The sequence below is a fragment of the Aegilops tauschii genome, chromosome 7, assembly GCF_002575655.3.
Source record: "Aegilops tauschii subsp. strangulata cultivar AL8/78 chromosome 7, Aet v6.0, whole genome shotgun sequence".
Classification (NCBI taxonomy): domain Eukaryota; kingdom Viridiplantae; phylum Streptophyta; class Magnoliopsida; order Poales; family Poaceae; genus Aegilops; species Aegilops tauschii.
The window spans coordinates 640,462,217-640,474,661 of NC_053041.3; the positions used below are offsets into that span (position 1 = coordinate 640,462,217).

General features: G+C 42.7%; 1 protein-coding gene across 1 annotated transcript; it reads right to left on the reverse strand.

Annotated features, from left to right (window-relative positions):
• Positions 1 to 647: 647 nt before the first annotated feature.
• LOC141026512 (MADS-box transcription factor PHERES 2-like) lies at positions 648 to 2,294 on the reverse strand. Its single transcript, XM_073503192.1, has 2 exons — positions 1,357 to 2,294; positions 648 to 747 (listed from the first exon to the last, which is right to left on the reverse strand). Exons 1-2 carry the CDS (start codon positions 2,292 to 2,294, stop codon positions 648 to 650), a joined length of 1,038 nt encoding a protein of 345 aa, XP_073359293.1.
• Between the last annotated feature and the right edge of the window lie 10,151 nt (positions 2,295 to 12,445).

The following is a 12,445-nucleotide window of genomic DNA, read 5'->3' on the forward strand; positions in this document are numbered from 1 at the left end:
CCACGCGGATTGCTTCAGTACCAAGTTAAAGTGCTATTTGCCGGTAATATTTTTTGATATCTTCATTACCATGGCTTGAATTTTCAAGGAGCGCAATAATTTCATTTTGAAGGTCAGTTCTTGGAGCTTGTATAGTTTATCTCTAGCAAAAAGAACTAGATAGGACATCATGGAACTAGCTCCTAATTGCAAACTTATATGCTGAAGGAGGCCAGGGTCAGTGGGATGATGTAGAGCTAGAGGACTGATGGAGTAGTGGTGTAGATGCCGTAGGTGCTTCGAGAGCCTCAGGGAAGCCAGACCATGATGCCTCCGCTGACCGAAACTGGCTCATTGCCACTGCTGCCATGGCAAGTGAGGCCACAGGGTCTCCTTCTCGCGTCTGATCATCGGTTATGACGTCGTCTTGCCAAGATATATGACTAAGGACGGAGTGGATGAAGAAAACGTGGTCTTCTTTGGCTTAATCACCTGAAACCAGACGTAGTCACCATGCACAGGAGACGCGCAAAAATCACCTAGCTCGAACTATGGGTTGGAGGCGAGCATCGACTGCACGGTGAACTCAGTAGTCAATGTGCATTGCAAGTGATCACAGTTCTTATTCTTACTTGGTTCTTCACTTGTTCTGAATTTTAATTACAGGTTCAGAAATATTGGTCAATCGGGACTACTGTGTGCCATTCTGTCGCAATGTAATAAAGTCGCAAATCGTTATCCAGGCAAGCATGAGCAGTCCAGAAAAAACTGTTACCATGCAATTAAGTCGCAAATAATTAATTCTCCAGCACATTTACATTGCTCCAGGACAGCATATCTTCAGCACGTTTCTACCCTCCAAAACGTAAGGTTTTAGACACCAGACATAGCATGAAATTAAAGGCCCTGCCACACATCTCCCGAAACACGACCATGTTTCTTTCTTTTAATCATGGTAGCAATCAGGGAACTACCAGGCACGCAGCTGTGCTGTACTTAAGTGCCGTAATACACACAACGAGCTGCTGATTTCTGTAAACACATGCAACTTACGATCTGCGACGAACTGAACAACAACAGAGATCAACGAAGGCCTGTGGAAGAGACTTAGAGACCCCTACTGAATAACAAATTCAATCACTACAAATAAAAATGCTTTATTCATCAAAAATAATTATTAAAAGTGCCCTGGCTCAGAGAGCATGGCGAATAAAACCATACACATAGACAAGATACAACAATTCCAGGAAATTAACTCGATGTCTCATCTTCACAGATGCCATATGTAGAACTTAACCATGCGGAAACTAATAAAACGAGACGAGACGAGATCGACGCTAGCTGGCCATGCACTCCAACGATCCTCATCCAGCTTACATGGGAGGGAACCGACTCCAATCGAACTCCAGATTGAACGACTGCATCTGCATCATCGTATCACCGACGGTGAAGCCGGCCCCTTCGTGGCCACCAGCGTAGCCACCGTAGACCAGGGTGCCCAGATCCCCTCCGGAGCTCAGCAGCGTGCCCTCCTGCCGCTGCACTGGCGCCTGATGCAGCGCTGTAGACCCCATGTCTACGCTGCCGGTGGTGACCCATGGAGCTGGCGGCGGCGCCTGGTACATGGGAGGGAAATGACTCGAACCAAACTCCAGATTGAAGGACTGCATCTGCATCACCGTATCACCGCCGGTGAAGCCGGCCCCGTCGTGACCACCAGCGTAGCCACCGACCAGTGTGCCCTCCTGCTGTTGCTCTGGCGCCTGATGCAGCGCCGGAGACCCCATGTCTATGCTGCCGGTGGTGACGCATGGAGCTGGCGGCGGCGCCTGGGAATGAGTTTTCCCCATGCGTTCTCCCATGGTCTTGATCATCTCCTCCACCTTGTAGCCAACGCGGGCGAGCTGCTCCACGCTGAGGCCAACGTGGCCCGGGAGGTTCCCGTCCATGATCTGTTGCAGCAGGTACCTGGTCTCGCGGTCCTGGCACTCGCGCCGGGACTTGTCGACCTGCTCCTGGAGCTTGGCGATGCGCTCGGTGAGTAAGCCCTCCTGGTCCATCGTCTTCTTGCAATGCCCCAGCTCCGGCATGCTCTTGAATCCATTCAGGATGCCCACCGCCTTGTCAGAGGAAGGGAACACCTCAGGCGCCGCCCCGTCCTCGCCGTACACCACCACGCAGGTGTCGACGTCGCACAGGGTGGCCAGATCGCCCGCCTTCTTCATCAACCCCTTCAGACGCTGCTTGTACCTGGAGCGCCGGGTCGAGTCGTGGCGGACGTACCCCAGGGTCACCTTCTTCGGAAGCCGACCCATCGCCGGCCGGCCGGCCAAGGGATTAGTAAAACTAGCGAAGGAATGGGATGTCGTTGTTGGTTTAGCTAGGCAGGGAAGGAGGGGTAGATTTTATAGTGGATGGATCGCCTATGGATTAATTTCATGATATGATATGGCGACAGATATATAGGAAGAATATTGCATAAGATTTGGTGCCTTAATTGTGCCCCTCTGTAATTTTGGCGTCCTTTTAAACCTTACTTTTAGTATAACTCTGTAATTTTGGCATCCGTTTAAACCTTTTAACTTTGGGAAACACTTTCAATCCGTCCTCTGATTCTTTCCAATCTCGAGACGAGGCCAGGGGCGTTGATTTTCTTTTACATCGCACGGCTGTTAGCTTCGGCCTCTCGTCCCAAACTTTTTTTTTCGATATTTCCACGTACATAATTCTCTCGTGTAAAAAAAAACCAAATCACCACGTCTCACATCTCCCATAATAAGCAGAGTAAGTGGGAGACATCAGACATGCTTGCCTTCCGTGTAGGTGGTATCGATCTCCGTGCAGCAGTTGCTGCCGCCGCAGGGTCATATCCTCGTCGGCTCGATGCACCTATGGAGTGATACTATCATCCATTCTTCTTTTGTCCGCCGCAGGGTCATATGCTTCTATATATTGTATAGAAGTTTTGCTTCATACGATGCCAACGATGCTTCTTTGTTTCTTACATGTCTCTATTGTATACCGGCCGTTGGGCGCATGGCGGAAGTGCGACCGGAAGATGAAGGTGTACCCATACATGTCGTCGTCAGCTGTGTCGATTATGTGAGACATGGCAAAGTTTGCAGTGTGATGAACCCGACTTGTGAGCCGTGTTGGTGGGGTCCGACATGGATGCTAGCGCTCGTCGGCATTCCTCACCAAGCGATCGTCATGAGACAATTTTGGTGTGGCTTCGCTTCATCGAGGGCTTCAACGAATCAAACCTGTTCTAGTCCCCACACAAAACCCCGATGTGGCTTCTAATCAACATATATAGCTGATGTTGGGGCTGTTGCAAAATACTAATATGAATCAGAAATTTTAATTCCCTTGGAAGGAAGCAAGTAGCACAAAAGATGGAAAACATATGTGGCAACCAATTAAAATATTTGTTCATGGAAGCAAACTTTCGATTCGACATGAAGAAATTTTTGTTTGTTTGGGAACATTCCCATATTCGTTTGAAGCATGCAGAAATTACCGGTGACGGTGTCAATGATAAAAATGATCTTGGGGAAACAAATTCCTATTTGGTTCGAAGCAAAACAAAAAATTTGAGGGGTTTGAAGCAATATTTTAATCAATACAAACAATATTGTTGTGATTCTTTTGGAAGAATATATCCGGTTATATAAGACACTTATTTTTGTTAAATCAAAACAAAATCCATTCACCATGTAAGCATTTTCAGTGTAAGGAAACTAAGTTATGTTACATTTGAAGCAAACTTTAGTTGCAAGGCAAGCAAAGTAGTGTAACGCAGCACACAAAATGTGCTTCGCTAGAAAGAAGACTATGTATATGTTTCCTAAACTGAAGAAAATTTCATTCCATGGAAGCAATTTCTTTGGTGTACCAGAACAAAATTTTCCTAAGAAGCCAACTTTAGTTTCATAGTTGGTGAGGTGGACTAACATTAGAAACAAAATGTGTATCATAAGGAAGCAAACTGTATGAACCAAAAGAAATAGAATTTTGTTAGGCTTGAAGCAAACTTCAATTTCTTAGGAAGCAAATGAAAGTAGCACTCGAAACAAAGTATGCTATGTACTCCCATGAAAAAAGTATGCTTCATTCACTAGAGTAAATTAATTAGTTTTCTATAAAATCTAGAGTTTTTTAGGGAAAATCTAGAGTTAGTTTCCAAAAAAATTTGAGTCCTAACACACTTTCTTTATTTATCAACTATGTTCATAGGGATACAATTCAAATCTGGCGGATTCAGAAGCCATACATGGCGACCAACATCCAGCTCAAAAAACATGTTTGGCAAGGCTATGTGCCTCTATATTCGACCCACGAACTTCGAAGATGAAAGTGCAACGTCGTAGTTGTGATCACCTTTATAATGCTGACGTACATCCTTCCCATACCTTGATTGATGTCCTTCACAATACCTTGGCAATCGGAGGCTATGATCACATGTGAAAGTGGATGATCCATAGCTAGTGCTAGAGCCTCACGGCAGGACAATGCTTCACGCGTCGCCGGATCCAATACGCCCAAACATATCATGGCTGAAGATCCAAGGTAAGCACCCGACGAATCCTTGCACATGGCACTGAATGCACCTTTGTGGGCGGCCCTTGACACATCCCATCGACTCTAATCTTGGCCATCCCCTAAGGAGGTGGTATCCATCTAGGCCTTGCTTTATTAGGAGGTGCAAAATGTACTGCATGAGATGACTTTATTTTGCATTCTTCAAGCTCATATATGTACCTCATGACAAAGCTATGTGTAGCATGCATGATTTGAAAAATATGTTCATGGAGAGCTTGCCGCCGAGCGAACCAAATTGCCCATAAGGTGACTAGTACCTGGATGAATTCAGAAGAGGGGAGGGACTTCATCAACGCAAACACGCATCACTTTGTATATGTTTATGTAATCCTATTCACGGCTTCCACAAGATTAACGTCTTCAAGCACTCATACACATCGAGTTGCATTACAATACAAGAGAATGCTGCCAAGAGTCCTCATAGTCCAGACGATGTCACAGAAGACATATTCCGATGATGGAGAAGATCAGTTATTGGGCTAACCACCATATGAAAATTTTAACCCTGGAGGGAACATCTATTTTCCATAGCTTAGACCAAGACTTCTGCTCGCCTTCACTGTTTGAAGAACCCAATCTACCACCTAGCCAGGTTGCGCGTCTCAGTTTTGTAGAAGCAAGTGTATGGTATTCTGACCACACTAAAAAGACTCCATTCTTCACGTGTACCCATGACCAGAAATCATCACGGAATAGCTTCGCCGTCCATAGGTAAGAATATTTCCACAACTGCCTCTCGGTTCAAAACTGCATTAGGCAGAATCATTTCCCCTGCAAGCTATGGAAGGTTCTATACTCTACTCATGATCGTCCTCATGTTATGGGGACGGGGTAGCCAATTATGCTACCAGATTTGTGTCGTTTCTCCATCACCTATCTGCCATATTATTCCTTGAGTTAAAGTGTCAAGCCCTTCCAAAATTCACCTCCACATTTGTGAGCGCCCCCCCCCCCCAGCTCGGCCTAGAGAAAATTAGTAAATGAAAGCACTCTGATTTAAGGATCCATGCACTTAGCGAATTTGGCTCCATTACGATTCACCAAGCTTGCCTAGCTAGAAGAGTGAGGTTGAAAAGCTCTATGTACTGAAAACCTAGGCCCGCAGACTGTTTTCGTCTCGTCATCATACTCCATGAAACCCAACTGGGCTTCCTCTGGCCCTCCTTACTACCACACCAAATCTTCTATATCAAAGAATTGAGGTGTTCACATAGCCCACAAGGGAGTTTGAAATAAGACACGGAGTAAACCAGCACAACCAGAGAAAAAAAATTAACTAGCACTTCTTTTCCTCCTACAGACAGAATTTTGGCCATCCAACCTTTGACTTTGTTCCACACACCGTCCTTTAAAAATTTCAAGGCCCCATTTTTACTGTTGCCAACATTAGATGGCATCCCCAAGTATGTCCCTTACAATGACTCATTTGTAACATTAAAGCATTCATCACATTTAAGGTTAGGGAAGCTCTTGCTATAGAAAACAAAGGACTTGGACAAATTAACTCTCTGGCATGAAGGATTGCGGTAACAATCCAACAATGAGGACAACTCATTTTCTCCGTCAACACTGGCTTTAACAAACAAGAAGCTATCATCCGCAAAGAGCAAGTGGCTTACCGCCAGAGCCGATGGAGCTACTCAAATACCATGGAGGTGAGATGATTCATTTTTTACGAGGCACGACGGGCCCTCCGCTGCAAGCAAAAACAAGTATGGAGAAATAGGGCGCCCTGACGGATCACCTGGATTTATGAACTTAGGAACCTTTTAGATTTAGTGAATTTCTACTTTAAATACATGTTTTTAAAGAATTGATGAACATTTATTTCAATTATAAATTTTTAAAATATATGAACAATTTTTAAAATTTATGAACAATTTGAAAATTTATTAAATCTTTTAAAATAATATTTGTATCCATAAAGTTATAGATTTTCGTGCTCTTTACAAAAGATCAAACAAGTCCGAATTTTTTCTTGAGCCACATGAATAGTGGTTCGGCCAGTCTACTGCGAGTTGCAGTGACTATGTTGCTCGCGCGTAGAATAGGAGCACCAAAAGCAACCAATTTTTATTGGCCTGGCTCTCCTACAAAGGTTAAAAACAATTGATCTATCCTGATATTATATAGTGAATGATTAGTCATTATGTTTATTACTGTATAAGAAACTATATGGTAATGCTATTGTACATTTGCACTTCTGGTATTTTCTGTTGTAAAAATGCATATTGGTAATAAAGGATCGTGTTAAACATTCATTATTTGTTACAAAAATAATCTTAACATGTTTCATGAAAGATTAGTGATTTCCTACAAGTTCATCTTTTGGTTTAAAATTTAACTAAGCAAGTGGATGTCAATCTGCTACACATTATCATGCACGCCAAGCGTAATTATATATCCCCAACCAGGATTATTCAAGCTAGCATGAACAATTTATTGATAAAGATAAAAGTTTTGTGTTAATTATGATGTAACTAAGGAATATACTCAAGTATAGCAAAAGAGCATGCAATACATAGGAATTAAGCACAAAGAGGATACCAACAAGAATCGTGCTGACAACTCAAATTATATTCTAGAAGTATATATATATATTTTTTTACCTAGTCATACACCACAAAACACCATTAAGATATTTGTTAGACCATGTGCTTTACAAATTTATACGCAAGTATTTTAAGGATACTAAAATATACAGGAATACACATCCACATAAAAATATATAAATGTATATTGTATAAATCATGCAATTGTTGAAAAAGTAATCTAAAGAACCGAGCAAATTTTATTTTATTCATTTTCATTTAAGGGCATTTGGTTTCAAAATGTTGTTAAAAGTTAATGTATCTAAAGAAACTAGCACCATTTAAAATATAGCTTCAACGTAGCACAATGCAAACATATTTTTTCAATAATATAGACATTTCTATATAACAAAAAATACAATATATTAAACAATTATTATGTTGCTGTGCATGTAATAACAAAATATGGCCTAAGATTATAGTACCACATAATTAAGTTATAACAAAGTATAAGAGTTTTGTATAAATTATAAATGTTTGTCCATCGACCAATAATCGTAGCCTTATTAATGAATTCTTTTGGTATGTGAAAGCACAATAAAATGGCCTTAAAATAATGCATTTTAAATGTGTGTAAAAGACATGATTATTTTGAGCACCTTCGTCATCCTACACATTTCATATTTAGTTTGTTCTTCATGTTGTTATTAGTTATAGCTAAAATATTCTTTTGAGAAAGCTAGAAGCTACAATTAAAGCTACTTCCAATTATAGTTAAAAAATATTTAGTTCGGGTCACTTTAAGATAAATTTGGTGTATTGTTAAGGGACACTTCATTGTTTGGCCATTTACGCTACTATTGGGTAATGTTTGTAGAAATATTATGGTCGGACGCAGTTTTAGAGATCTTTGGGTTGCAGAGTTGATAAATATATCCCTAGCTCGATTCTGAAGAATGGTATAAAAACAATATATTGTCCAAATAGATTTTTTTACATGATCGGATTATCATTTTAGTGATGTACCTTGCGGCTGCGGCATGGTTGGTTTGTTGTTAACTTCTTTTATTTTAGGTTTATCCAGTTTTGAACCTTAATGACTGTCAAATGTGTCCCACCTTTTTCTTAGTTCTAGTGATTTCAAAGTTTACCATAAATTGGGATGACTTTAGTTTCTATAATTTTTTCCTTTTTCTTATTTGTTGGATAAATCGGATTGAGTACTAAGATATTGTGTATTATTATATTGTAAGTATGTGAAATTGTTGATTTACTGAACCATAATGATGACTTTTATATATGTGAAATTGTTGATTTATTGAACCATAATGACGACTTTTATACATTGTAATTACTTATTGTTCATGATCAAAATTAGTATCACCTTATGTATGGTTGTATACATGGGCATTTGAGCTGATCATACATGACACTACTATGTCATAAGCTACCAGTTCCATGTTAGAATTTATGTCACTTGGGGTGTTCATTGGTGCGCCAGTCGGGAAAATTGATACAATTAGGTTGCATTCTCTGTGTTGCTGCCTCTGGCTCTAGCCGAGTTGCCCACATCAACTATGACGGGTGCGACAGAGTGAGCCTTACCATCTAGTTCAATATAAAAGTGAGTTGGTGGATGCATGCGTAAAAAACTGGAAGGTGTGTGTGTCAAGACTCATTCTTCTTATCTATGAAGATCACGACACCTAATGCTCGACCCGGTCATTGATACATCTCCATTGTATCTACTTTTCCAAACTCTTTTGCCCTTGTTTTGGACTCTAATTTGAATTATTTGAATGGAACTAACCCGGACTGACGCTGTTTTCAACATAATTGCCATGGTGTTATTTTTGTGCAGAAATAAAAGTTCTCGGATTGACCTGAAAATTTACGGAGAATTTTTGTGAAATATATAAAAAATACTGGCGTAAGAATTAACCAGAAGGGGTCCAAACAAAGGCCACAAGCCTGGGGGTGCCCCCCTGGGGCGCACCTAGAGGGCTTGTGGGCCCCCTGGACTTCCTTCGACCCTAACTCCAACTCTATATAACCCTATTTGGGGAGAAAAAAATCAGAGAGAAGGATTCATCACGTTTTAGGATACGGAGCCGCCGCCGCCTCTTGTTTTTCATCGGGAGGGCTGATCTGGAGTCCGTTTAGTGCTCTGGAGATGGGGATTCGACGCCATCATCATCACCAACCTTCTTCCATCACCAATTTCATGATGCTTACCGTTGTGCGTGAGTAATTCCATCGTAGGCTTGCTGGACGGTGATGGGTTGGATGAGATTTATCATGTAATCGATCTAGTTTTGTTAGGGTTTGAACCCTGGTATCCACTATGTTCTGAGATTGATGTTGCTTGTCACTAGGGCCGGAGTGCCATGATTTCAGATTTGAACCTAATAGTTTTCCTGAATATATTTGTGTTCTTGATCCTATCTTGCAAGTTGTAGATGAAGGAAATATCACTACAAAAAAATACACTTCCGTGATGATACGTGTTTGTCACAGTAGGTCGCCTTTTTGTCATGCATGTACATCCATGAAAAATTTATGACAGAATCAAGATACTCATACCTGTGCTGTCGTAGAAGTTCCATGACATTACCAAAATTATCATCGCGGAAGTGTCCACTTCCATGACGATAAATCGCGCGTCACAGAAGTGCTGTCGTCAAAGGTGACCGACACGTGGCATCCACCGTAACGGAACACCGTTAAGCTATCGGGTCGGGTTTTGGATCCGATAACCCGTTAACAGCCCCGACCAATGGGGATTTTCCACGTGTAAAATCATCATTGGCTGGAGGAAACACGTGTCGGCTCATCGTTGGGACAGATGTCATCCACTCATTAGATAGAAGGCGCCTATGATACGTCAACACGTGGCACGGCCCAACAGAGGCCCATTCCTGTGAAAAGGCCGGCCCGTTTGACTTGGTCAAAAGGTGGCGGGCCGGCCCATGGAAAGCCTGTTAACGGCCTGTTCGCATATAGCCCATTTACAGCCCGCTAACCCAAGGCCCGTTACGCCCTATCTGAATTAGGCCCAGTAGCGTCATCTGGGCCATCCAATATGATTCCAGCCCGTTTGCACTTCTGGCCCATGTATGGCCCATGACGTCTTTGGGCCCATATGAGGCCCTATGTAACTCTTGGCCTATTAACGGCCCGTGGTGAAACTGGCCCGTAATGAATAGTGTATCACTTTACACCCATTAACGGCCCATGGTGAAACTTGCCCGTAATGAACAGTGTATCACTTTATACCCATTAACGGCCCGTTATTCCGTTGGGCCGTTTCCAGCCCATGTTATCTTTCGGCCTTCTCAGAGCCCATTTATTCTTGGGCTCATTTCCAACATTCGTTTACTTACGGCCCGTTACTGTCATTTTCTGCTTGTGGGCCAAATTCAGCCCGTGGTTACAGTCGGCCCATTTGTGGTCTGTTAATACGTTGGGCCGTTTTCATAGCCTATTAATGATGGCCCATTATGGTCGGCCCATGAACGGACGATTCCAACTCTAGCCCGTTACGGCCATAATGCGGCCTGTTATTGGCCCATGTTTGGCCAATCGATCATACGGCCCGTATAAGGCCCATTGATGATACGGCCCGTAGAAGGCCCATTGTTTCTACAGCCCGTAGAAGGCCCATTGTTTCTACGGCCCGTAGAAGGCCTACTATTTCTACGACCCGTAGAAGGCCCACTGTTTCTACGGCCCGTAGGAGGCCCAGTGTCACTACAGTAAATATTAGCCCATGGTTATTGTGGCCTAGTTTTAAAAAATAGGTTATTGCAGCCACTAGCAAACCGCGGAAAAAGAACTGCACTGACTACAAGCAAACAAATAAACAAGACAACAAGGAAATAAATAAGCAAGCAACTTATGCTAGGCTATCACGGCTATTACACATATTACATCCACTGGGCATCAAAGTTTGCCACCAGTGATCATAAAGCGCAACGAAGAAGCAGATTACAAAAACTGGGCACCATTGCAGCGTAACAAAATAATACTGAACCGAGACCACTTCCAAGACAGTTCAAGAAAGGTTAGCCTTGCGGGGGAACTGCTGCGCAAGCTGCTAAGCAAGGCTGTGAGACCGGCCTAGCATGTCGGTCATAGCTTCCAGGTGTAGCTGTTTAGCGATGAGGTTCTCATTGGTGTTCTCCGCAATCTTTCTTAGAGATAGGACTTCAAGTCGAAGTTGAGTTGCAGAATGCCTTTCTGCTAGAACTTGGGACTGAACAAGTCGAACTGATTCAGACAACGAATTATGTGAACTTGTCTGACTGTTAGTCTCAAGTAACTTGAACACTGCATCAAGACAAGACTTTGGGGTTGTCTCGCTATCTTCAAGATGTTTTCCTTCTTTGCTACAATATATGTTGGGTTTGTCTCATAGCCTTCAGCAGACTTGTGCATGCCATCAGGCATATCACCCTGAAACAAAGCAGAGAGATGACAGGTTTTGCACGTGTATAAACAAAGATGATAATTGTTCTGTCAATTCTATCCAATTTCAAATTAGAAAATAAAGAGTAAGTTCAAAATATCAATAGCATAATTTGGCATTGTTCATAGTGCGGGGAGCTTATCCACACTACTGGATTACCATGTCAACATAACAAGCATAGATGAAGGGCAAAGAAAATCATTGTATCTATTTTGGATAATGTGCATGGCATGTTGTTCATATCATCAGCCACATCAGTAAGATAAAACAGGAGATGACAAGGTGCAAACGTGGGCTGCTTCACCACACACTAGATTATAGATCCACAAAAACAAGCATACATATAGGGAGTATTAAGTAATGTGCATGGTATGAATAAGGAATTTGGTTTTACAAGTAAAACTTAGAACTTACGGTTCTTACGAACATGCATTTTGGTAGAAACAGCAAACTAAACAGCAGTAAACACTACAGGAATCAGCTATTTTGCCGTCTGCCACGGCGGACGGCAAAGGCCTTTTCCGTCAGCCGCGGACGGCAAAAGGCTCCGGCAAAGTAGGCTACGGTAAACAGCTACTTTGCCGTCTGCTTCCTGGCGGCTGACGGCAAAGGCCCTTTGCCGTCTATGGCGGACGGCAATAATTGTGCTCTCAGTCCGTTAAGTGGCTAACGGCAGGCCTTTGCCGTCCACCGCGGACGGCAAACTTTCTAGTTCCTTTGCCGTCTGCCAGCGGACGGCAAACTTTCCAGTGTCTTTGCCGTCCGCCGTATGATGTCATCTACACGTCACTACATTGCAGGCCTTTGCCGTCCGCCGCTGACGGCAAACTCGTTTACTCTTTGCCGTCTGCCACTGTAGGCAAAC

What these genes read in the sequence shown, in the direction of transcription:
- LOC141026512 (XM_073503192.1), bottom strand. Translation starts at nt 2,294, where the DNA reads ATGGGTCGGCTTCCGAAGAAGGTGACCCTGGGGTACGTCCGCCACGAC. An exon ending in TGGAGTCGGTTCCCTCCCAT is followed by an intron (nt 748 to 1,356) that starts GTAAGCTGGATG and finishes GCATGGTAACAG; the next exon opens with TTTTTTCTGGACTGCTCATG.